This window comes from Tupaia chinensis, unplaced genomic scaffold (genome assembly GCF_000334495.1).
Source record: "Tupaia chinensis unplaced genomic scaffold, TupChi_1.0 Scaffold000066_1, whole genome shotgun sequence".
Lineage (NCBI taxonomy): Eukaryota > Metazoa > Chordata > Mammalia > Scandentia > Tupaiidae > Tupaia > Tupaia belangeri.
This window is the reverse complement of record NW_006159525.1, coordinates 5379069-5406201: the sequence shown is the minus strand read 5'-3', so window position 1 is coordinate 5406201 and position 27133 is coordinate 5379069. Positions and strand designations below refer to the sequence as shown.

The 27133-nt window shown below is 43.2% G+C and overlaps 1 protein-coding gene across 2 annotated transcripts in view; it reads left to right on the top strand.

Annotated features, from left to right (window-relative positions):
* TSHZ2 (teashirt zinc finger homeobox 2) overlaps positions 1 to 24039 on the top strand; it is a 520012-nt gene extending 495973 nt beyond the window's left edge. For both annotated transcript variants that reach the window (XM_027766367.1, XM_027766364.1), the window contains exon 4: positions 22100 to 24039. In XM_027766367.1, coding sequence (XP_027622168.1) covers positions 22100 to 22101 — 2 coding nt within the window. In that variant the 3' untranslated portion in view covers positions 22102 to 24039. The remainder of the gene's footprint in view (positions 1 to 22099) is intronic.
* Positions 24040 to 27133: the final 3094 nt, after the last annotated feature.

Genomic DNA, 27133 nt, shown 5'->3' with positions numbered 1-27133 from the left:
CGTAATGGCTATGTCGCTGGATTCCCACGTAGTCGACCGCGGTTCGTGTCCCGGACCCGGTGGCTTGAAACTCACGCTGGGCGCGTGTGCGTGCGTGCCCAAGATCCCGAGAGGAGAACGGAGGAGAAGGGATTGCGGCGTGACCATCCCCCCTGGGGGGTGATTTCTCGCTTTCTGTCTCTATGTCTCTCTCTGTCTGGCGAGCGCACACACCCTACAGTGAAAATCTCTCCCCGAAAAAAAAAAAAAAAAATCACGTTGGGTACATGTGCATGCATGCCCACCATCCCAGGAGGAGAAGGCATTAAACATGGCCATCCGCCCTGGGGTGTGATTTCTCTCTCTCTCTCTCTCTCTCTTTCTCTCCTTCCAGCGAGCTCACACACCATAAGACAAAAATCCTCTTTAAAATTTTTTTTTCTTTTTCTTTAATTCTTTATCTGGCTGGCTTAATTTGATCCAGTTCTTGAAATCCGGGCATAAAAGTCTCCCTTGGGCAGACTTCATGGCTGGTAGTTAAAGAAACTAGAGTCTACGTGGCTGACCCCACGGTTTGAGTCCTGGACTTAGAGGCTTGAGAAACACACCTGGTATATATTGTGCATGCCCAAAATCCCGAAAGGAGGGAGAGATGGTGGAGAAGGGATTGTACATGACCATTCCCCATGTGGGGTGATTCCTCCTCTCCCCCACTCTCCATCTTCCTCTGACGAGTACAGGCACCCTCTAGCAAAAAAAGGGGAAAAAAGACTCTTCTCAATAGACGCCTATAAGGACATTCTCTCTTCTCCACGATACACCCCGGCACATACACAGCTGGATTAGAACCTCTGTTTCTCCCTCTTGAGCCTACAGGATTTTCTCCACGATGTTTGCCTCTACTGAGATATTTTTATTATGAGTGTCTCCCCCAAGTCAGTTTCTGCAGTAGATTATAAACTCCATAAAGGTAGGCATCGTCTCATTCTTGATCCTCACTTAGGACAGTAGACACACAGTAGAGATTCAAAAGGTGTTTTGGAATGAATGAATGAATGAATGCATGCATGAATTTATTCGCTGGTAAGGTCTGGAAGAACTTAGGAAGCAGATCAAACCTGATGATAGACCTAGAATTGCTCAAGACAGGTAGTCTGAAAGTAAAGATCCAAATTATAGTCAAGAAGAACAGCCAAGGTCATGGCCAAGACAAGAATGCTCTCATCAAGGGTAAATAAAAAAGGAAGTCGGGACCAGCAGGTAGCATGGTGGTTAAGGTGCTGGACACTCCCACATGGCAGACTGTAGTTCGAGTCCCAGACCTGGTGGCTTGCTTGCTCTCTCTCTCTCTCTCTCTCTCTCTCCCACCTTCTGTGTTTCTCTCTCTGGTAAAATTATAATAAATGAATGAGTAAATAAAATTAAAATAAATCATTATTTTTTTAAAAAAAGGAAGTCAAAGAATAACAGGAGCAACTTCAGATGCAGGGATGCAATGGGTCAAGACAAGTGTTTCAAGTGGAAAACGTGAGGGGTCTACTTTATGTGACCCATAGATCAGACTTAGAGTTGAAAGGGGAATCTGAGTGCCCAAACCATCTCTTATTAGCTATGAACACCAGAGCCAATCATTTCATCTCTCTGAACCTCAACAACTTTACCTCCAAAATGAGGATGTCAACATCTATCTCTACAATGAACCCTGCAGGATAAAAGAATAATATGTGTGGGAACCAGCAGTTAGCGTAATGGCTATGTCGCTGGACTCCCACGTAGTCGACCGCGGTTCGTGTCCCGGACCCGGTGGCTTAAAACTCACGCCGGGCGCGTGTGCGTGCGTGCCCAAGATCCCGAGAGGAGAATGGAGGAGAAGGGATTGTGGCGTGACCATCCCCCCTGGGGGGTGATTTCTCGCTTTCTGTCTCTATGTCTCTCTCTGTCTGTCTGGCGAGCGCACGCGCCCTACAGCGAAAATCTCTCAAAAAAAAAGAAAAAGAATAATATGTGCATGTCATGCTTCTAGGTTTTTCTAGTCGGTCCTCCAAAAAGCTACTACTCAGTAATGAAGTCTGCTTCTATTTCGTGTTTTTTTCAAAGCATGTTCTGTGTTGTATTACTGTTCAGCGTGTCCGATCTATCTGTCCTCCGCTGACTAGAAGTTTTCTGAAGGTAAGAAACAGGTCTCAGTTACTGGAATTCAGCTGGACCTGGTAGCACACAGGTGGAGTAGGGCACAGACGAGCCAGGCCTTTGGGCCTGATGAGGGCCATGGGATTAGGAATCAGCACCAAGGCTGCATGCAATGCCTCACTGGCATCTAGTCCCCGGAAACTCTCTGACTCCATTCATATGTATGGCACAAAAGAATTGCTGGGTAAATAAGGAATGAATGGATGAGAGAATGAATGAATTTGCTTTTGGATAGGCAGAGCAATAAAGAAAAAGAAATTCAACTTTGTCTTCTAGACTTCAAATGCCTCTGCCAACAACTAAATTTCTTCCAGGGAGGGCAGATGGCGGCCTGTACAATGAACAATTTAATCTTTAGAAAATGGAACAACTTTGCCAGCAAACTCCATTTTTCTCTACGAACACATTGTCAATAACATGTGCTCTCAAATATGTGGTGAAATTGATGACTGGGCCCTGATTTATGGAAACAACAACAAATTAAATGATTACCTCTCTCTTTCCTAGCTTAGGGTCCTTCACACCAACCATGATTTTTTTTTTTCTTGTGCTCTAATAATAGAGGAGGTCTAATTAAAATGCCTCATTGTGTGATGGGGTATGTGGAGGGAGGAAGGAAAGCAGAATGTCCATGGTATCTTAATTTAAAACCAGGATGGGGAAAGCCACTTATGTGATAATGAAGATTAATTTAGAAGCCTCAGGCTCTCCCTCCTCACATAAAAGCAGATATTGAGGGAATCCTTCATACCAACACTCTTGTGGCTACTTACTTAGCCCTTGTAGAAAATTCTCTTGGTTTTGGACACGCTTGAGGCTTAGAATTGGAGTGAGAATAGACCAGTATCAGGGTGGGGTGTTCAAAGAAATAGAACTCTAGACACTAACCGTGCTTGACATTTGGAACTAAGCCTGGGAATCACAGCCTGGTGCACAGGAAATCCCTATCTGAGAGCATCTCCTTCCAGAACCATGGGTTAAAAACTTTTCTGGAGAATTGGATGAGAGCTACAGAGTCTCTTTCCAGAAAATTCAAGTGTATTTTTACGAATTCACACACACGTACATGCAAAATTTTGCCTACCCTTCATCTCTTGTTTTTGCTATAAACTTGAACAACCTGAGTGACAATTGCTGCTCAAAATTCTAGACTTTACCAACCTTCCCTGTGATGTTATCCAGGATTAAGACCTGCCTGACTTAAAGGTCTCTTGGGAGACCAGCAGGTGGGGTGGTGGTTAAGGCACTGGACTTCCACATAGCTGACAGCAGTTCGAGTTCCAGACCTCGGCTTGCTTGCTCTCTCTCTCTCTCTCTCTCTCTCCTTCTCCTTCTCCCTCTCCCTCTCTCTCTCCTCTCATGCGTGCATGTGCCCTCTAGCAAACATTTTTTTAAAAAATCCATATCACAGAAGTTCTTAACCACTTTAGATTGATTACTTCTTTGGCTATCTGGTAAAGCTCATGGAGCCCTTCTCAAAAGTGAAGGTTTTAGGGAACCAGCAGTTAGCGTAATGGCTATGTCGCTGGACTCCCACGTAGTCGACCGTGGTTCGTGTCCCGGACCCGGTGGCTTAAAACTCACGCCGGGCACGTGTGCATGCGTGCCCAAGATCCCGAGAGGAGAATGGAGGAGAAGGGATTGCGGTGTGACCATCCCCCCTGGGGGGTGATTTCTCGCTTTCTGTCTCTATGTCTCTCTCTGTCTGTCTGGCGAGCGCACATGCCCTCCAGTGAAAGTCTCTCAAAAAAAAAAAAAAAGAAAAGAAAAGAAAAGAAAAGTGAAGGTTTTAGGGACCAGCAGTTAGCGTAATGGCTATGTCGCTGGACTCCCATGCAGTTGATCGCAGTTCATGTCCCAGACCCGGTGGCTTAAAACTCATGCTGGGCACGTGCGCATGCGTGCCCAAGATCCCAAGAGAAGAATGGAGGAGAAGGGATTGCGGCATGGCCATCCTCCCTGGGGGGTGATTTCTCGCTTTCTTTCTCTGTCTGGCGAGCGCACGCGCCAGAAAGAAAAAAAAAAAAAACTCTCAAAAAAAAAAGAAAAACTGAAGGTTTTAAAATATATAAAAGAAATGAGTTGAGGTTAAAGAAACATCAGAAGTGGGGGTCAGCAGGTGGTGTGGTGGTTAAGGCGCTGGACTTCCGCATTGACGACAGCTCCTTGGAGAGCTTTCCCTGGCCCTCTTCTCCCTGTAGCCCCACGGCCACTCACACCTGCGGCCACCCACGCTCCATGACCGGCTTTACTTTCTTGCCAGCGTCACCCTACCTGACATGGTCTTGCTGACTTATTGCACATTGTCCTCCCTAGACGGCAAACTCTCTGGAGACGGGGAGGGACTCGCTCCTGCTGTGTCCCTCATATCCAGTTATTGCCCAGTAGCTGGCATGAAGCAAACGCTTCCCCAAATATTAACCGAAAGAGGTAAGGCATTCACTGGTAAGTCGAGAGCCAAAATAATGCACAAAGTATTGCTTCTCCACCTGACCCAATCAGCTGGCACTATTATTGCTACATCATTATTATTACACAAATTCGTAGTAATAATGTTAGTAGCTGTTGAATGATTTTCAAATAAAATATTATAGAGATCCCAGTAAAAACTAAGTTTCTTTGTTTCAAATGAGAATAGGAAGCCTTTAAAAAGACGATCTCAGGTAGACCTCCCTCCCCGGAGGACCCCTGATGGAAATTTCCACATTCCTTTCCCTTCTGAGAAGCTCTTTGAAAGTCCTTCTCTTGGTCTAAAACTAATATATGAGATGATTTGTCCTTAGTTACATCCAGGGGGCTGGAAGCTCTTCTTCCTTCAGGTGTAAGTTAAGGACTTATGGAGTCACCAATTTCCAGCAAACTCCTTTTGACCCACCCAGGGGATTGCCTTTTCTAAACACATTTGTAACTGGATTGAAAATTTAAAGAAGACCTGGGATGGGCCAGCCTCACAGTGCAGCCATTAAGCCCTGTACATAGGAAGCCAGATCCCACATGGTTGATCACAGTTTGAATCTCAGCCCCTAGGGCTGGAAAATCACACTGTGTGTGTGTGTGTGTGTGTGTGTGTGTGTGTGTGGAAGAATGGGCTGCCTTGAGGCCTGTGTGGTCTGTTTCAGCCTTTAGACACTTGTTCTCTTTTATCTTGGGCTGCCATGACCAAACATCGCAGACTCAGGGACTTCCACTTTCTCACGGTTTCTGGAGCCTGGCAGTCCAGGTGGGGGTGCTGCAAGGTTGGTTTCCTCTGAGGTGCTCTCCGTGGCTCACAGGGGGCCACCCCCATGCTACCTCTGCACGCAGTCACCACCCTGCACACATGCACTCCCGGGGTCTCTTGGGTTCAGATTTCTCCTGGAAGGACACCAGTCACATTGGGCTGGGCCCACCTAACAGGCTCGCTTTGACTTCATTACTTTAAAGACCCTATCTCCAGTCACTTTCTGAGCTACTGGGGGTCAAGGCTTCAACCTAAGATTTTAGCTGTACACAATTTAGTCTATCACACTGGCTTCCAGGCTGTTTGTTGAGAAAGCATTGTCATTATTACTTTTCTGTCATTGATTGCTTTCACGACCACCGTCTTGCCCCCTGCCCCAGCAAGGAGCAGCTTGTAAATGAGACAGCCTTCCAAGCAAGCTTTCCGTTAACTTCGTTTAACTTCCTTTACAGCTCTACTTGGAAGGATTGAAAGTTTTCTAGTAAATGTTGTAAGCGAGACATTTAAAATACCTATCACTGTAACTCAACAGCTGATTTGGGGGTGGAGAGAAGCCTTGAATTACTTGGAGAAAGGCCTGGCTCAGTGTGTTTTCAGTGCGCAAATGGGATCGCAGATGTGAGCCTGAAGGTGCCCTCTAGGAGACAGCGTGGCCCAGTGACAAGAGTGGAGGGAAGGAGAATTAAGCTGAGAGGCTCAAACCCAGACTCCACCTCTTCTCACCAAGGTGACGCCGACCACTTCATCCTCCTGTGAGCCAGCTGACCCTTTATAAAATGGGGTCCCTGATGGCTCCCTCCTCAGTTTTGCTGTGGGGGCCCTCTCTGTCCTGGTGAAGGGCCTTCCGCGGTGCCTGGTATGAGGTGCGTCCTCGGTCACTGGTAACAGCCATTGCTGTTATTACCGAACAACCAAACCCGAGACTCCGAAGTCTTGTAGCACTAGACCGCGTAGCTGGGGCTGTGACCGGGCTCATCGCCTTTGCAGACTGCGGTGGACTGCACTTTTTGTATGTACATATTCGTGTTTGCGGCGGAGGAAGTTGGTCTACGCAGAAATGCAGCCTTGAGGGTGGATAAGAGAGAGAGACAGGGAAAACAGGAATGTGGCAGCGGGACTCTACAGCCTGTGTGTTCTTCCAGTCTCTGTAATAAAGACTCGTGGATTAAACGGCAGAAATCAACCAACTGATCAGTCGCACAGCACGGCAGTGGTCCTCAATCTTGGCAGAGCTTTTAAAAACCCAGTGTCCAAGCTGTACCCCAGACTGATAACGGCAGAGCCTCCGGGAGTGAGGTCAGGGCGTCCACAGGTGAGCCCCGTGCAGTGGTACTTGGCTGAAGCGTCCGCTCACTCAGTGAGATCACTCCGCGCCACTTCTCAGCCGTGAACTTGGGCGAGTTGCTTAATAATAGGTCATGGAGAAAGTCACAACGTACTTTTCTACGTTTTCTATGCAAAAATGGGTCACGACTTTCGCAATGACCCACCATCTCTGAGACTTGGTTTCTGCCACCATCCTGAGGGTTAGTTAGCTCGCTGTTAGAGGTAAAGCACCAGGCCCCCAGTCATGAATGGGTGTGGGTGATAAATTACAGGTGTTTCTTCTTATGGTTATAATCACTCGGTTGACGAGAAGTCAGAGTTCCGATGTCACCATCCGCAGAACGGCAGGGAGATGAAGGGTCCCTGAGGCCATCACTTTCATTTCCATGATTCTTCAAGGTCCAGCTACCGGCCAAGTTCAAGGAAAAGCCTGTGTTTCTTCATCGACACCCCTAGGCCAGCCTTCTTCCTGACACTGGTGGGCCAGGCACTGGGGTGGTGGCTGGAGACCATGGAACGGGGTGGTCACCAGCTCTATCTGGGGCCAGTGGTGGAGACGAGCTTACACCAGTATTCACAAACCAGTGTCTTGTTCAGGACGAGTGGGGGCTAGGAGAGAGGGAGTTTGGGGGCATCTGGGGTATGGAAAGGTCTTCTTGAGGACCTGCTAGTTAGGCCAGGGGGTGAGTGTGGAGTAGCGATTTCCCAGGCCAAGTGGTGGGGAGGCAGCCTAGCTGGGAGCGTAGCTGGCGCGAAGGCTGTGAGGTAGGAAGGACCTTGACACTTGTGAGGAGCTTCGGTTTCAAACATTAATAAACACATTTTTTAAGCATCTTTTTTCTTAACTCACCTAAGGGATCTCTGAATAGAAACATCGTAGAGTCAGACGAGACCAGGCGTGGGTTTGGAACCCCAAAGTGTGGCCTCGTTTCTGTTTCACGGCAAACAGCAGCGTGGATGAAGAAGCCACTTTCACCTCCTCAAACTCTGGTTCTTCCTTTGTAAAGAGGAAATATTAACTTCATATTTTGCCACTCTTTTTTGAAGATTGATAACAAACAAATTGGAAAAGACCGATCGTTCCTATCGTGAAAAAACCTGAGTTCAAATCCCAGCTCTACTACCACGTAGACATGTGATCTTGGTCCTGCTACTTACATCTCTGTCCTTACAGGCTTAGTCTGTCAAAAAAAAAAAGAGTTCAGGGGCCAGCAGGTGGTGTGGTGATTAAAGGCACTGGATTCCCAGATGCCCAACTGTGGTTCAAGTCCTGGACCCGGAGGCTTGCTTTCTTGCTTTCCCTTTCTCTCTGTCTCTCTCTGGTCAAATGAAAAAATAATAGTAACAAGTGGAATTGAATAAATAAATAACTCTTTTTAAAAAATAAAATGAGATAATTAAAATAAAAAGAGTGCATAAGAGCTAGCTTTGAAGATTGCTGCAGGAATTAAATGGGACCACAGCAGTCCTGCTTCAGAAGAAGGGTAGGAAACCAATCAATGAAAACTGTCATTAACACGAAAGGATTCCCTTCTTAAGAAGCAGGAGGTTGGCCTGAAGTATCTACATATGCGTTCCAAGCCACCTAGCCCTTTTCCAGTGTAGACACAGCCACAAACATTGCTGCCATGGACTTAGCTACATAATCACCATGGTTCAAAAAAGAAAGAGTCTGCCCTGCTTATTCTCCCTACTTGGAGGGCATGACATTCTTCCTAAGCACCAGCGACTCACATTCTAGGCTGCAATAAAGTCCCCGAGCGACATCCATGCAGTGAATCTCGTCTGGTTCCAAGTTAGTTGTCATAAATAACATTTGGCCCTGCGCTCCACTTAGAGAAGATGGGTTCCATTGTGAATCATGTTGTTGGCGGTTTGGACTTTAAGCTGTCCGGGTTTTTTATGGTGGTGTTTGCCAGCATGTAGACCTCTTTCAAACAATTTAAGTGCTCTTTTGGAGTATATGAATGTGGCACAATAAAAACAGGACCAGAGAAATTGCTGCCTCTCGCGCCTCCATGGCCATGCACCAAAAGCAACCATATATGAGAATTGTCAAGTGTTAAATATATAATTGCTGAACATGAAATTATAATTAACATTGAAACCACCAGGGACAGTTTCCCTCTCCATTGTCAGGATGTTGTCTTGCTCTTTTGCCACCCTTTTAATTTATCTTTTGAAAGGATGACAACAGCAAGACAGTTTTTCAATCCTTATCATTTTTCATTATATAGCTTTACTGAGCAATGAGCCTTTAGAAGATTCTAGTTCATTCCATTGACAGCAATAAATACTGGCTAGAGAACAAGTTCGGAAGTCAGGCTTTAAGCCCAAAGGTTGGCTCTCCTTCTTGCTAACTATCTGACCCTTATTAAATTCGTAACCAATCTAAATCGCTGTTTTCTCATCCATAAATATGGACAATAAGATCCGCTGTCAGGTAGCATCCAAGCGTGCAGAGCTTATAATGAACGCTTAATAAAATAGTATTGTGACTACTTTTTGCTTAATATCCACATCAAATGTTTTGAAATGCTATTTTATCCTTTTGTTTAAAGAGAGATATTTGCTGTAGGGTGCACCTGCTCACCAGAGAGACAGAGAGATAGAAAGCAAGAAATTGCCACCATCACGACCCCCAGGGATGGCCATGCCATAGTCCCTTCTCCTCCATTCTCCTCCCGGGATTTTGGGCACACATGCACACACGCCTGCTATGAGTTTTGAGCTGCTGGGTCCGGGACTTGAACCGCATTCGACTATGTGGGAGCCCAGCCACATAACCATTACACCATCTGCTGGCCTCTATTTTACTCTTTTTTTTAAAAGGGGAGGAGGGTTTCTTGGCTTCACATTCGAATTGACAACTGATTTCTTTTTAATATTTGTTTAATGCAGGAGCCAAAGAGCCTCTCTTCTGTTGCACTTTTTAAATTCCCAGAAGGAAAGAGTAATTTATTTTCCAAGACTCAACCACTACTAAATTCTAACACATAAGCAGAACTTGATGTATTTTTAAATTTAGTCTACATCTCATTTCATTGTATTTTTAAGGTACTATACTACATAAAACGTGGTAAAAATCATAACGAAATGTAAACTTTATTGAGCCTCTATTGTATGCCAGGCGACGTGTGTGGAAGGTATTACAATGATGACGATAATGATTTTGCAGATCTGGACACTTGGGGTGAGAAGTCATTTCCCCAATGTCACACAGCCAGGAAATGGCAGTCTGTCAGCAAGTATGCCAAAGGAACAGGGGGACTACGAAAAGTTCACGGGTAAAAACTGCAGCCTTCACAAGCTACACAGTTGCTAAAATGGGCCACCAGCTGGACTCTGAGCTTCCTGGTAGTGAATGCAAAAGTGCCAATGAGATCCATCCCAAGCTTGACCTTTCCCACCGCGAAAATGTAAACCATGATTTAAGAATAAGCGAAGCCTTTAGAAGAATACTTGATGTCTGGTAGAGATTTCTTACGTAACGTTTATGATATGGCAGAGTGCAATAAGGACAATTGGAGGCTCCCATGATAAAAACCAAATATTTAAAACTAAAAGACACCACTTCTTCTGTTTAAAAAAAAAAAAAATTAAACCATTCCTCCCTGCAAAAAAAAAAAAAAAAAAAAAAATGTTTTACTTAACACTGGGCTCTATCTCGTTTTGATAATTATTCAATCCAAGCTTTGTCAAAGCATCATACTGAGAAGAGATTCATGTTAAAAAGCTAGTGGGGGAGTGGGAGGTGGATGGCAGAGAATGCCTCTCTGCCTTGTCATTTTTATTTAGATTGACGTACCTTTGATTATAATTAGGGATAACCGTTCAGCAGTTAAGACTCCATAATCCCATCATTAGTTGTCAAGAGATTTTCAGAGGGCAAACTCTCATGCCATTTCTTTCATTTCTGTTTCTTAACTACTTGGGTAGCCTGCTGTTGAAGAGAGTGCTTTAAGGAGAAGATTTGCTGCTGCCATTGAAATCTTCTAAGCTGACACACCAGTAAGGACACAAATGACACCTAGTGACAGTGTTTGCACCATTCTCAGGAGGCCGCGCACTTCTCGCCTGACACTTTAGTTGTTGTTGTTGCCCAAGATGTCGTCCTGGTTCCTCCGGTTTCCTTCTACAGTGATCTTGCACACCATAGTGAAGTGATCCTAAGCCATTTCAAGGGTCACCCATAAAGGAGAGAAAAAGAAAACCTCTTTTACATTTTATTTCCAATTTTCCCACTCTGTTAGACCCTCAGAGTTGGTGAGATATAGATGAGGTCCATGTGGAAAGTGTGAGCTCTGGCTCTGAGGAGAACTCATGAGGAAACCCACCACAGACTCTAAAGCTGTGGAAACTCGGTTATCTGGTTGTGTCACAGACCATGTGCCATGCCTTTGAGACGCATGGTTAATTAATTACAAGTCGTGCTTTAAAAGGAAGTTCAAAAGTTGAGCCTTTCCAATGTGTCGATTATGACCTGCGCGCCACCTACATTTAAATGTTCCAAGGGGAAGACTGTCAAGATCAGTAACTATTGCCTCCTTCTTCAAGTGTTTGATGAAGCACCTTTTGACAAAGTATTTATGTTCTCGTTGGTACAGATCCCACCTGTGTAAGAAGCAATTAGCTTGACAGTTAAGAATAAGGTCTCTGGGGCCAGCAGGTGACATAGAGGTAAAGGTGGCTGGATCTCATAAGGCTGACTAAATAGTTCAAGTCCCAGACCCAGTGACTTGAAAAACATGTTGGGCGCATGTGTGTGCATGCCCAAAATCCCGAGAGGAGTGGAGGAGAAGGGATTGCAGCATGGCCACATCCTCTGGGGTGATTTCTCACTTTTTTTCTCTGTGTCTCTCTCTTTCTTTGTCTCTCTCTGGTGAGTGCACAAACCCTATAGTAAACTAAAAAAAAAAAAAAAGAAAGAAAGAAAGAGAAAATAGAAGAAGAAAAATAATCATTTTAAAATACGTTTGATAGTAGTTTTACAATATTATCCACCTACTCACAGAAGCTATGTCTGGCATATCAAAAGTATTGAATACATTTAAGCAATTATATTATTCACTCTTAGAAATGAAATATGTCCACTAAAGTTTAAGGGTTTCTTCACACACAGATTTCTCTTAGGAAAAATTAAATGAAGCTCTAGTGATGAAATTCAGCAATGTAGGTAAGCCAATTTGGATTTTCAAATTGTAAATCAATGTTAAAAGTATTAACTGTACTTTTCTCCCAAGACCATTAGAAACCATGCATCCGTTTCTACTTTGCTTCCTTGTCATAGTCTTTTTAATGATGTAATTTTATGTATTTTTACCATTTATATTTCACTTTGGGTTTTTTTTTTTTCCCCATTTTCAGCCAGATAACTTTAAGAAGCTTAATTAGGAGTCAGGTGTTCTGACCCAACATTTAATCACATGAGAACAAATTAAGCCCTCTCACCTTTCTCTTCTTTAGCTTCAGAGTACTAATATGTATCCAATATATTTTGGAAGAGAATATAAAGAAGAATTTGCTTTGGAAAAAAAATCTAAATCACTTCAAAATGGCAGACTATATTAATTCTGAAGTTGAAAGTACCAAATAGAGGGCAAAGCTGCTTGTGACTATGTTTCCGAAGACAAATTTTCCTCATTTTTTTTCTTTTCTTTCACATGCTTTCAGTTATCTCCTTTATAAGAAGGAGAAATGGAAAGTCCTGGTGAACTATTTTTTTTTTTCTTGTACTGTTAGTAAGAAATACTTAAAAATTCCCTTTCCATGTTGGAAGAGATAGACTTCAAAGGATTGCTTTTTGTTTGTTTTTTGTTTTGTTTTATGCTTTATGTTAGAGGGGATATACACTTAATAGAGATGAAAGAGAACAGGAAGAAAACACCCACCTCGAGAGGAGATCACACCTTAATCCCTTCTCCTCCATCTCTCTCCCCCTTGGGGATTCTGGGCATGCATGCACACATGCCTAGCATGTTTCTCAGGCCACTGGGTCCAGAACTGGGCGGTTGGCCATGTGGGATCCAGCTGCCTTAACTACCAGGCCATGGAGCTGGCCCTGACATGATGTCTTTAAGGCTTCGCTCATTCAGCAAATATCTATCAAGTGTCTATTCTGTGACACGCATTGGGTGCTAGGCTGGGACACTGCTGTGATAGCACGTGCTGTTAGACGGTGCTACTTGGCAGGTCAAGGCCACATGGTAGGCCCAGGTTTGAGTCCCACCCACCCTGAAAGTTGGGCACAGTACACATCTGTCGTCCCAACTACTCAGGAGGCAGGAGGCCCGCAACACAGTCAGATACTGTCCAAACAAAAAGAAGAAATCCAGAAGCCTCCATCTTCCTGTAGTTTACACACAAGGGGAGGAGGCGGACACTAAGCTAAAGGTTATGGATGTGAAGAAGTATTTCTAAACTGCAGTTACGTTCCATAGGACAACATAAGAGGTTGATGCGAGAGTATCGTGAAAGAACTCAGTCACTTCTCAGGAAGGGACATTGAAGCTGAGACTTCGAGGATGAGAAGGAGCTAACCCAACAACAAGGAACAGCTTTCTAGGCAGAGGGAACAGCACCTGCAAAGGCTTCGGGCGCTTTCGGCAGGCCAGTGCCCCCAGGACACTCAGATGAGGTCAGAGAGGCGGCAAGGCCAGTTGAGGCAGGAAGCTTTACGCACAGTAGAGGGCGCCGGAGGAGTCTAAGCTGGGCGGAATAGAGAGTGACAGCTCTGATCCAATGAATCTTTTTTTTTTATTGCTGCCAGAGGGCACATGCAATTGTCCGTGAGAGATTGCACACTCCCACAGAGGATGGCCATGTGTTTTTCAGGTGGCCTGATCCAGGACTCAAACCGCCCAGGGGCCAGGTGGGATCCAGCTGCCTTTGCCACCACCACGCTGGCTGGCCCCCGTGTAACTTGGTATACACTCGCTTTGTCCATGTAGGGAAGATGACCAGGAGGGCACAGAATGGACTGATGGAGCCAATGAGAGAGAATCACAGGCCTCCACGGAGGAGATCCACAGGCTGGAACTGAGGTCTGGTGGGTGGCGATGAAAAGAGAGTTTGGAGAGGAACTTCACGACTTGGTTGTGACTGTACGGAGGTGAAGGAGGAGTGAGGGCCTCGCAAGGTGTCAAAGATGACCTAGTTTCTGGCAGAACAGTGGAGTAGTTGGAGCTCCACTTCCTGCGAACAGCCATGTTGGAATGGAGCTAGCTCAGTGTGGGAATCCAAGCCTCCAGCTCCACAGAGTTCCGTTGAGGCCTTGAGCTGTCCAGAGATGCCCGAAGCCATTGTACATATGATCTGGACCTCACAGCCGTCTGCATACACGTGGTACCTGATGTTTGAGACCTACACAAGGCTGCCTAGAACGAGCCTGTGCACGGTGGGATCCTCGGCCTCGGCAGACCCAGGGCTGGCATTTAAGGACAAGCATGTAGAGCTTCCTTTTACTACCCTGAAATAAAATTCATAAATCAAGCGACTGACCTGGCTACATAACTTCAAAGAGAAATCATCTCATGGCTTGATTGCACAGTGAGAAAGGGGGCAGGGACTAGCAGATGGTAGAAGGGTAAAGCACAGTGCCTTGTGTGATGTGCTCCCACATGGGAAGGCTCTGGGCTCAAGTTCAGGGACTTCCCTGAGCATCCCAGGCATATGCATGCCCAGGATCAAAAGCCAGCTGAGGCTGCCATTGGCACTGTGACAAGACTATTGGGATGCTGTCTCTCTAGTGCTGTCTCTCTGCCGATGTCTTGCTCATGGAAGAAAGAAAAAAAAATTAATTTTTTTTTTTTTGAAAGAAAGAAGAAAGAAAAGAAAGGGAAAGCACTCGGGTGCAAAAATGCACTGGAACAAGGCCAGCAGGTGGTATGGTGGTTAAGCCACTAGACTCCCACATGGCCAACCACGATTTGAGTCCCAGACTTAGCAGCTTGAAACTCATACCAGGCATGTGTGTGCATGCCCAAAATACCATAAGGAGAATGGATTGTAGCCTGGCATGCCCCCGTGAGAGAGTGAGTTCTCACTTTCCTTCTCTCTGTCTCTCGCTCTCTCTTTCGAGATATATATATATATATCTTTTGGGTAAGCCACATGTTCTACGATAAAAACAAAAACACCAAGTTCTGGACCAAAGCTGCTCAAGCTTGAACGCACAGGGAAATCAGCACCCCGGGAAAGCGCAGACGTCTGAAGAACTCCAGGTGACGCCCACACGCTGCTCTGAGGCCCACATTCAGAGTGACGAAGCCTGGAAGACTCGGGGCCATCGGGTGCGTGCCCTGCAGGTAGATTCGCCGAGAACGTGTCAGCAATAAACGCAGTGCGACTGGCTGAGCCGAAAGGGAATCTCCACTGTCACAGACACAGGCACCAAAAGTGACCAGATTTTCTAAATCAGCGTAGAATTCCCAGTAAAATTCCCACTAGGGGGCTGAGTGGTGACACAGCGGTGGGCGAAGCATGGTGCTCTCTGACGCAGACCCACGTGGAAAGGTTGCCAGTTGGTGCTGAGATGCCCTGAACACGCTGGGTGGCCATGTGTCCGTGGGGCAGACTGGCTGAGACTCAGGGCAAATCATGGCATCGAGACCTTGTTGGGGTGCTGTCTCTCTGTCTCTCTGTCTCTCTCATGGAATAAATAAGTGAACTTCAAACACTGGCCTAAGACGAGGGATGACTTCACTTGGTACGAAACTCTCACACCTTTCAGGGGCCCAGCCCCCCCAGCCCCCACACATCAATGCCACGGGTGCCCCTGTGCCTGGGGGAGTCAAAGCCATGGCCTGGGCGAGATCACGTGGCCAGAGAGCTCCATCTCACTGAGCAGAGAGAGGGAAGAGAGAGGAGAGCAGGCAGGACTGAGAAACGACCTGGAGAGGAGGAAGTCAGCCAGACGGTGTGCCAGAGGATGGAAACGCCTAACAGGGCCAAATCCAAGTATATAGAATTCTACGCATTTGGTGGCTCCATAATTAATATAAAAATAATGACATCTTTTCGCCTGGCTCTCCCTCAGAAACTCCACTTAATGAACACTGCCAACGACTTTTTAGATATGTAATTAAAATTTTTATTTATTTGTTTTATTTTTATAGTAGTAGCACAACATATGGGGGGGGAGGAACACATGCAGCAGCAGAGGTTGGCTCTCGAGAGGCAACCAGCATTCTTGGCTTTCTCCTCTCCTTAATCCTGTCTATGCCATGCATTCTGGACGCTGAGGAAGAACGACATCAGCTCTGCTCGTCCCTCTCCTTTCATTTCCCGGTTTTAATTTTCTGCCAGGGTCTTATCTTTAGACCCAGAGAAAAAGAAAGTTGTTCCTTTTTTAGATAAGAAATAATAAAAAACAGTATTTGAAGTTACATTTGTCCCAATTTGACCCCAGATTCAAGTTTTCTCTTCATTGTTCTTCTGATTCAGGAACACTGACTTCTTTTTTTTTTTTTTTTAATTTCAGAATTACGTATTTTATTTGTCTTTTTAAATTATTATTATCATTTTGCTATAAGGCACACACGCTCACCAGAGAAAGACAGAGAGAGAAAGAGACAGAAAGTGAGAAAACAAGCCCTTGCGTCTGGGGCTCGAATGCAATCAGCCATGTGGGAGCCCAGTGCCTCAACCACTCACCTCCTGCTGGTACCAGAAACACTGCCGACTTCTAAAGAACCCTCTCACCTCCATCGATTGTCATGGGATATGAAGAAACTTCCTAAACAGAAATAGACTCCCAGGTTTTAATAGGAGACCCTCATGTCTGGAAATTGAGAGTAATTATAGTGGGCCAGCTCCATGGGCTGGTGGCTAAGGAGGCCAGATCCCACATGGCCAACCTTGAGATTCCAGCCCCAGACCCAGTGACTTGGGAATCATCCCAGAATTTCCACAGAAGGGAGAGAGGGAAGAAAAGGGATTGCAGTGTGACCGTTCCCTATGGGGGGGGGGGAGTGCTTTCTCTCCTCTCTCTCTCTCTCTCTCTTTCTCTCTGTCTCTTTTGTGAGGGCAAGTGTTCTCTAGCAAAAATGATATATACAATGTAATAATATAATATTAAAAATGTACTTAGATGCTCTTGGAGAAATACCTGTAAATTATTAGTACTGCTAGTGTTTAATACTTGAACACATGACCCAGCTGCCACAATGTCAACAGCAGTGGTTGAAGAGACCGGAATGACTGCAGGCCAAGTGACTCCACTGCCTCGTACCCCTTTCCTGGGTTGGCAAGTGTAGACGCTGCTAGCTCTGGCCCTGCGGCGTGATGAGACACCCATACAGGAGATGAAGCAGTACTTCGCCCGGAGAGCAGAGATTAACACCTGCAAGGTGCTGAGTTATCACAGCAGGGGCCTTTCTGCTGAGGCTCCAAACAGCCAAATAACGTGAACAATCACAGGAAGTCCACCACAAAATCGTGCCAGAGATCTTAGGAACGGAACAACTTCCTTTGTTCTTGCACAAGAATCTATCCTGCAAATCAGCACTCAAGTATATTCGCAAGGGTTTTGTAGAAGAGACAAAGGTTATCAAATAGGTCTGGAAGACATTGGGTGAAGTAATGATACATTGTACGTGTGCTTTGGCTTTAACTGCAGGACTTCTCAGAGTCTTTCATATGGTAATGAGAATTTCCAAGAAAGGGACTATAACATAATAAAATAAGGGTTTTTTTTCTTTCTCCTCTACCCTTTCCCAGAACAATTTTTGCCCTAAGAGAAATTCCGTTGGAAAAATCTAAATGTTCATCAAATCTAGAGCAGCTTTTGGAAAGCGATAAATGAAACAAGGTTCTAGAAAGTCAGCCAACCATGGCTGTTGCAGTGGTAATGCCACGCTCAGGACGCTGCAGCTACATGAAAAGGTCCCAGCTTCAAGTCCAGAGGTCATCCTCTGTACACCGGGCATACTCACGCCCATGATGTTGGCTAAGGCTAGGGGTGGACCCTGGTGTGGGGATCGGATGGGGAGCTCCCTCTCCTTCTCTCTCTCAGAAGAAATAAATGCTTGAAATAAATTGGATGACGATTAAACAGGTGAAAAATTGTATCTCAATTTAATATGCATTTTTTAAAATTAGAAGGTTAATCAGTTCTCAAATATTTTTATTATCAATATATTTTTCTTTTATGTGATCTACTTTTCCATGCCATTTTTCCAGTTTTGTGTTGGATTGTTAATTATTCATTGATTTGTAACAATCCTTTGAACAGTCAATAAATTAGCTTTGTATTATATGTAGTATAAAAAAAGGTTTTCTAAAATTAGTATCACATTACTCTCATGGTCAGGGAGGGGGAAATGAGAGCCTCCAGTAGACCTGTGTGAAGTGACCCCCTGCCGCCTGGACTTCACCCTGTCTTGCAATGGAACACCATCGTAATCTCTGGTCTCTCCTTCTTTTCTCTCTCTCTGACCAATCTCTCTCTACAACCACAAGACATCTGCCTCCAAGTTCCTAGACCTGCATGAGGTCCCGACCAAGTCAGAGGCAAGATGGCCAGGGACCCTCTATCTCCCAAGTGCACATTTAATGTCAAGGGCAATGGCTCCCTCTGCCGCTGGTCACCAAGTGCTCATCTGGCACCTAGATAGGGGGGCCAAGTGAGCCTGGAAGGTTCCGGGTTGGAAGGCCTTAATTTAAAGCTACACTCTGCTCTTTATCAACTGACCTTAGACAAGTTATCAACCTCTTTGACAATTTTTCTCTCTCATTTTTAAAGTGAAGTTATTCCAAGAGTTAGCAGTAATGTGTGTCAAATGCCTAAAGTTTCGTAGTTATAGAATAACGGGTCACTAGCATTGCAGGAATCTATTTCTAAGCAAGGAATCATTTAAAATGTCCGTTATGATTATTTCGTGCATAACTTCATATCAAATGTCATATGATTTTCAATTCGTCTTTATCCTTCTAGTAGAAACTTAGATGCTTTCTTGTTTTTTTTTTCAAAAAGATTACTCATATTTATATCCAAAATACACTTCTCACTAAATGTACTCTACAGCTAGATAACAAATTATGAACAAAGAAGTGCACTAGGATTGGGCTGATGGAAATTGTATGATTTCCACACAGTAATGCACACATCGGATTTCTAGGGGAAAACAGTCACCCCACTACTCCTGGTGTGGGGATCGGATGGGGAGCTCCCTCTCCTTCTCTCTCTCAGAAGAAATAAATGCTTGAAATAAATTGGATGACGATTAAACAGGTGAAAAATTGTATCTCAATTTAATATGCATTTTTTAAAATTAGAAGGTTAATCAGTTCTCAAATATTTTTATTATCAATATATTTTTCTTTTATGTGATCTACTTTTCCATGCCATTTTTCCAGTTTTGTGTTGGATTGTTAATTATTCATTGATTTGTAACAATCCTTTGAACAGTCAATAAATTAGCTTTGTATTATATGTAGTATAAAAAAAGGTTTTCTAAAATTAGTATCACATTACTCTCATGGTCAGGGAGGGGGAAATGAGAGCCTCCAGTAGACCTGTGTGAAGTGACCCCCTGCCGCCTGGACTTCACCCTGTCTTGCAATGGAACACCATCGTAATCTCTGGTCTCTCCTTCTTTTCTCTCTCTCTGACCAATCTCTCTCTACAACCACAAGACATCTGCCTCCAAGTTCCTAGACCTGCATGAGGTCCCGACCAAGTCAGAGGCAAGATGGCCAGGGACCCTCTATCTCCCAAGTGCACATTTAATGTCAAGGGCAATGGCTCCCTCTGCCGCTGGTCACCAAGTGCTCATCTGGCACCTAGATAGGGGGGCCAAGTGAGCCTGGAAGGTTCCGGGTTGGAAGGCCTTAATTTAAAGCTACACTCTGCTCTTTATCAACTGACCTTAGACAAGTTATCAACCTCTTTGACAATTTTTCTCTCTCATTTTTAAAGTGAAGTTATTCCAAGAGTTAGCAGTAATGTGTGTCAAATGCCTAAAGTTTCGTAGTTATAGAATAACGGGTCACTAGCATTGCAGGAATCTATTTCTAAGCAAGGAATCATTTAAAATGTCCGTTATGATTATTTCGTGCATAACTTCATATCAAATGTCATATGATTTTCAATTCGTCTTTATCCTTCTAGTAGAAACTTAGATGCTTTCTTGTTTTTTTTTTCAAAAAGATTACTCATATTTATATCCAAAATACACTTCTCACTAAATGTACTCTACAGCTAGATAACAAATTATGAACAAAGAAGTGCACTAGGATTGGGCTGATGGAAATTGTATGATTTCCACACAGTAATGCACACATCGGATTTCTAGGGGAAAACAGTCACCCCACTACTTTTTTCTTTTTGATTTGCCAGAGGGCACATGTGTGTGCCAGAGACAGGGGTGAGGAAGTAGGGGGAAGTGGCTGGTGGAGAAAAATGCTCCCCCAGAAGGTTGGCCACACCACAATCTCATCTTCATTATTCTCTTGGGATTTTCAGCACGCATGCACACATGCCCAGAATGTTTTCCAAACCTTCTGGTCTGGGACTCAAACCATGCAGTTGGTCATATGGGATCCAGCTACCATAACCACCATGCCACTGGCTGGGCCAACCCCATTACTTCTAAGTAGCATTTCCCTACCACAAAAAAAAATGTTTATGTATTTTGACTCAGGAATTTCACACTTAGAAATGTAAGCCTATGAAATATTCCAGCGTACTGAAAAGCTTTAAACATGATGATGTTCATCATAGTGTTATATAATATTGTATAAAATTGGAAGAAAGTATCCAATACTACAAGAAACTTAATAAACTGTGATAATGTATGTAACAGAATTCATACAGCCGTTCATAATGAGGCTTTCCAAAGAAAAAAATACATACGGGGCATTATACAGTCAGCACCTATAGCCACGGAAACCTAACAAAACTGCACGGGAAAAGAAAAGACCAAGAGAAATTACTGCAGAATGTGGATAGTACTTTTTCTGGATAACAGGACCATAGATCACATTTCTTTTTTTTTTTTTTTCCAAAAAGCTTTGTAGTGGAAAACTCATACATTGTATTTATTTTTAATTGTGATAAAACATATGTATCTGCGGTTGGCAGGTCAAATTTAAATAAATAAATAAATACACATGCATAAAATGTACCATCTTAACCATCTTCAACTGTACAGCGGTATTGAGCAGATTCGTATTGTTGTATACTTACAACTACTATGCATCTCCAGAACCATTCATCTTGCAAAACTCAATCTCTGTACCCAATGAACAATGGCTCCCCTTTCCTCCTCCCAGACTCATTCTGGCAATCACCCTTCTTTTTTCGGTTTCTGTGAGTGACAACCCTAGGTACCCCTATAGGTGAGACCATACAGTGTTTTTCTTTTCATGACTGGCTTCTCTGCCCTTACTTAGCATGATGTCCTCAGTGTTCATCTAGGTTGCAGTGTGTCAGAATTCCCTTCCTTTTTTTAAAAAAGAATTATTTTATTTAGCTTTACTTATTTATTTATATTTAAATTTGACCAAAGAGGGACAGAGAGAGAGAAAGGAGAGAGGAAGGGAAAGTGAGAAAGCAAGCTGCTAGGTCCAGGACTCAAAGGGCAGTCGACCACGTGGGAGTCCAGCGCCCTTAACCACCACAACACCTACTGGCCCCAGAATCTTCTTCCTTTTTAAGACTGAGTAATATTCCACCATACACATGTATCATTTTATATTTATTCTTTTTTCCATCAATAGGCATGTGGGTTGATGGAAAATCAAAATAGCCTTTTGGCTATTATGAAGAATGTTGCTATGTGTGTGGGCATAGATTTCTTTCATACAGTACATTTTTTTAAAGTTGTTGCCGTAGGGCATGGGCACTCAGAATAGTAGCTTTTCCTGGATAATAGAACCATAGACTACATTTTTCAATTTTTTTCAAAATCCTTTTGTAGTAGAAAACTCATACATCATTTTTTTTAATTGTGGTAAAATATACATATACACCAGAGAGACAAAGAGAAATATTAAGAGGGAATATGAGAAATCACCCCCCCTAGAAGGCATGGTTACACCACAATCCCCTCTCCTCCACTCTCCTCCTGGGATGTCGGGCATGCACACACATGTGCCTGGCATGATTTTCAAGCATCCAGGTATAGGATTCAAACAGCAGTCAGCCATGTTGGGGTCCAGTACCTTAACCACCATGCCACCTACTGGCGTCTTCATACAGTATATTTTAAATGTTTTCTAAGTTTGTTCCTCCTTTCTATGTCCCTAGACTAGGCTTAACTATGACTCTACTCAGAACATTAGTCCAGAGAAATTGTAGAGGTGGGCGATTTGACGACGCCGAGGAAATAACCCCTGGGCTCAGAAAATAATGCATTGTTGTTGTTCTGATTCCCGTTACAGGACCAATGCCTTAGCTCCAACTTTCCAGCCTGGACCCCTCACACTGGCCCTTCTTCATTGCACCTCTCTGCTTTGACATTGAACTCATTGAACTCCTCTTGACACCCTGGCTCCAAGAAGACTGCCAAAAAAAAAAAAAAAATCACCCCAGCCATTTCTCTTCATCCTCACTAACAATTTGGTAATGAAGTATTGATTTCCACTTCTCTGCTATGGACGATATTAGATTTTTTCATTGATAAACTGCAATGGGGCTGTCTCGTCTCCACAGTCCCCTTTTCACTGTCACAAGAAAACAAAGTGCCACTGAAGAAAAATAATGACTGAGAACATTAATGTACTTATTTTGTCAGTTTGTAACAGGAAAGGGTGGGGGGAGTATAAGTCTTCATAGTTTAATGTCCAAGTGGGCTGTACTAGATGTAGACACTTGGAAGCTTTACTTTTCATGGTAATGTCCATTTCCTATTTATAACCCCTCTGGGAACGTTTGTCTAAAGGAAATGTTTCTGTTCAGTGTAACAATTACGGTTGCACCTGGATTGCCCAGTCCTGCCCCTGCACTAGGGAGCCATTAATCACTGCAAAGCAGAAGAATTATTAAGTTAAACCAGAGTTTGAGCCAAGAAAACCTCGGAACAATGTTCATCTTCTGTGAAAGTTAGGCTTAACTATGTTGCTGCCAAAGACTTTTCCCCAAGCAATGGTAGGCATCTTTTGCATCAGCGTCATCTTGATTGGTTAAAAAAAAAAGAAGAAAGAAAGAAAGAAAGAAAGAAAGAAAGAAAGAAAGAAAGAAAGAAAGAAAGAAAGAAAGAAAGAAAGAAAGAAAGAAAGAAAGAAAGAAAGAAAGAAAAAACAATCATTCTAAGCATGCATCACTGTCATGAGAGCTGCAAACTGGGAGAACTGATGAGATGTGGGATCTGAAGAAAGCAGGATGAGACCAGTGCAGGGTGGAAAGTTCAGCGGCAGTCTTTTCTGGTAATCTCTTTCTGCAGGACCTGTTGTACATGGGCTGTAAAAAGCAGTTTAGCTTCAGAAGCTACAGAAAGCATGAAATAGGGTGTCCATTTTAAATGTGTTCCTGCAACTTTTTTCATTAAAACTTTGAGGGCCCAATTTTAATTTGTGGAATATTCCCGTTAATAATGAGATCTAATTAAGACATCCATTAAAAGCCCGTTAAAGTTAATTTAACGTAAAAATTCCAATAGAACTGTATTAGATTTTCTCCATTAAATTAACGTTATGGATTTTTAACGGATGTCTTAATTATACATTATTATTAACGGGAATACTGTATTACACAGATTAAAATCAGGTCCTAAGTCAACTTGGAAAAGCTAAGAGCATGTTTTACTATTAAAAGTCTTGCATACCTAGTGCAGCATTCGAAAATGCAGGGGTAGATCTGTTTACTCTAGATGAGCATTTTCTATACAATTGAAAGCAACTTATTATAGATAAATCCATCATTGCATTTAAACAATGAATTTCCTTAATCTCAAAGGATAAATAAGACTGGATTGTGTTATTAACTGCTATTCAGCTACAGGTAAAATATTTAGACTATTCTAGGCACTGCACTAGAAACTAGATGACTCTGAAACAAAGAAAGACTTTGTGTCATTGCTTTAATTACCAAGGTAGGAAGTAAAAAAAAAAACTCAACATTTACAAAATGAAGCCAAATATATCCTTCTCACCATCTCTCATGGAGGTTGCCTGTTGGAATTCTTTTGGAAATTTTGACATGATCCCTAAATTCAACATTGGGATTTAAAAAAAAAAAAAAAAAAAAAAACCTTCTTATTTACCTCCTAGGGAAAGTGTTGCCCTTATGCCACATATAATAGCAAATTGCTTTTTTTATGGCATGCATAACCTAGATGGGAAAAAATATGGCGCTTCGGGGAAGGAGGGAAAAAGTAAATGAAGTTCCAGGAATGTCATTCTGAAGTAATGAGGCATGGACAGAAAATATACCCCTCACATCATCGGATTGAGATGGCAGTCGAAATAGCTTCATTGAAGTGTCAGCACTCATCCATCAATCAATCACCCACAAGGAAAAATAGCAACAGTACAACGGGGCGGCTTTTATGGGATTTACTCATGGGCATAGGGAATCGCGGCTCAAATGTAGTTCTGACATGAAAAGCAAGGTGCTGATATTATTTTTTATGATGGGAGGATCATAAAGTGAATTGAGAACAGCAAGGTCTGTCTTTGCTTAACCTATTCAACCAGAAATGAATGGAGCTCAACTGGAAAGGAACAGTCTTCGGATGGGTTAAGATTGAAGGGTGGACTCCACTGAGCACTGTCCTTCAACAACAAAATTCTAATAAAGGGAAATCAATGCATTAGCATTGGGGTTCTCAAAGCTGTTAAAAATTGCCTGCTCTAACCCAGGGTTATCAGGCAAAGTTACATAATTCCGATCCTACTGCAACTGTCCAAGGCAAATTTTGGAGCTCAAGCTCGAGCACCTAAGAGGAAACAATCCAATTCTCAACTCCATGGAAAGTGTTTCCCTTCTAAGAAAGAAAAAATAAATTTAAGCTATCTGCTTCAACGTATATTCTATATGGTTTTGTTAGTGCACTGTCTGAGGGGTGGGAGGAGGAGGCCAGAGACAAAAACATTGATACATTTGGTAAGATTCATAAATCGCCACATAGCCACCACGCATGTCACCACTGGGAGCAGCTGCTAATGTGCCCCGTAGAAAACTAGAGCCAGGCTGGCACTGCGACATACAGCTCTTGGTGTATTCCTGGAGACCAGCCCTGTCTTCATTTGGCAAGCCCCTTGAGGCTTCTAGAAACTTCCAGAGAGAAAAACTAAATAAAAGGAACTCAGGAGAATGCTTTTCATCCTCTTTCCTACCACCCCCTTTCATCCCTCTGAATGAGCATAGTTCTGCTAAGTTGGACCTAAGAACGACATGCAAATATCCCATCAATTATCCTCGAGATCTCCATTCCGCCCCCTCCTTTGGCATCAGTGACAGTTGAGAGAGTACCTTTCCCCATCTCTCTTTCCAGCTAAGGCCACCTACCAGCTGCAAATGAAAACGTCCATTTACAGAAGTATCTATGTCCCTATTTAAATGATACGAATCTGGCTCCCATTTGTAATTCAGCAAATGCACCAAGTACGCAGCACAAGGCACAATGGGAAACACAATTTCTTCAGCAAAGTCATTCAACAAACACTATTGGGTACCTACTGTGTGCCTAGCACTGTTCCAGGTGCAACGAAATGGTGAATACTTCACCCCACAGCCCAGTCCTGCTGCTGTTTACCACAACTCCCCAAAATAGCTAAGACCCAAACATCTGGGGGCAAAGTTCACACGGGGTCAAAGTGATAGTATTTCAGACTAAGAAAAATTTCCTTCTGAAAAGCATACGGAGAGGAAATAGCTTAAAAATAGGTCAAGGCCTAAAAACAGAACATGATCATGGAATAAATTGGATAGCCCAGACAGTCCCTACAGAATTTCTTTCAGGTCACAAATAGATTTCTTAAAATTCACCCCCCGGAAAAAAAATTGTGCCTGCCTGGTCGTTTGAATCTTGCATAATTAATGTCACAGGCTCAAGCCGTTGAACCTAGTTGAAATGCAGAAAACAAATGCAGTGACATATTTGGGGAGGATTTATGAGGCTCTCAGTAAGCAACAAGATGTGTGTGAAGATAGTATGCAGGTGGTGTGTGTGGGTGTGCACTCATATTAGACATACTCACACACGTGCATATGTGTATGTATATGTGTGTGCATGTATATACCTCTGAGCTTCCCTGCTATTCTCCACGGTCTCTGGCCCTTATCACAAAAAAATCCAAAGACTACAGGCTTTCCAAGGTGCTTGCATTCTGTGGCTTTTTCATCTGTCACTTCCCAGGTTATCTGATTGTGTTCAAATCTTCTTTATTGGGTTTCATATTTTAAGCTCGTTCAATGTTTTTGTTTAAAAAAAAAGGCATAAAAATGTCATTTGCACATTATCGTCTCTTCTCTGCAACAAGAATAGTAGTGTGTAAATGAATGCTGAAATAATAACGATAATAAAATATACTGAAGGCTTTAAAACAGACATACATACACGTATGTAGTTCTAACCAGCAATAAAAGTATCTATTTTGAACACGCATTAGCCAAAAAAAAAAAAAAAATCAAAACTGAACTTTCGGTTTCTTTTCCCCTTGTGTGCTGTTAAAATGCTAATTTCATTTTCTCCCTTCCCCTACGTGGCACTTTCTCAAAATATCTAAGAAATACTTTTAGACAAAGATTGAGCTGGAGAAAGAGATACATATTTCCATTTTCCTCCCCACAGACAGAGAGACATGTTTCCATTGTAGGAAAGCATTAAACATTTTGAAATTTGTGAATCATCTTCAGAATTTCTACAGGGGAATTTTACCTCTTCTTCCAAAGTAAAAACCACTTATCTCCTTTGGTTCCCTGTGACAGATTCCGAGGCATTCGCAGATATACAATTTCCAGGCTCTACTTAATCTTCACCCAATACTTACGAACAATGGGCTAACGGGGCGTGGGTGTTTCTCCAAAAATTATTCATGCGCAAGGCAGCCCAAAGCTGCAGGGAAAACTAGAAATGTTTTATGGATTAGAATAGGACTGTTTTAAAATGCTAGTACCAGGTGGAACGCTATTTCTGCAACGGGACCCTGTCCATTTCCTTTGGAAAAAAAAAAAAAAGATATTCCAAGGAAAATGGCTTCTCCAAGGAAAGACACCCTGACTTGACCCCTTCTGCATGCAAATTATTTTACCAATAGCCATATGATGATCATGAAAGCCTTTGAAAATGTGGGCTGTTTGAAAAAGACAGATCAAGTACTCACAGCCCCTTTGAGTCCTGTTTATTTGCTTAAAACAGCTTTTGCAAGTACAAGTAATAACTCTTTGGTGAGAACCCCCAAGAGAAGTTGAAAAAATTGAACAAATGCTTTGCTTAAAAAAAAAAAAAAAAAAAATAACAACTCCCTTAAACC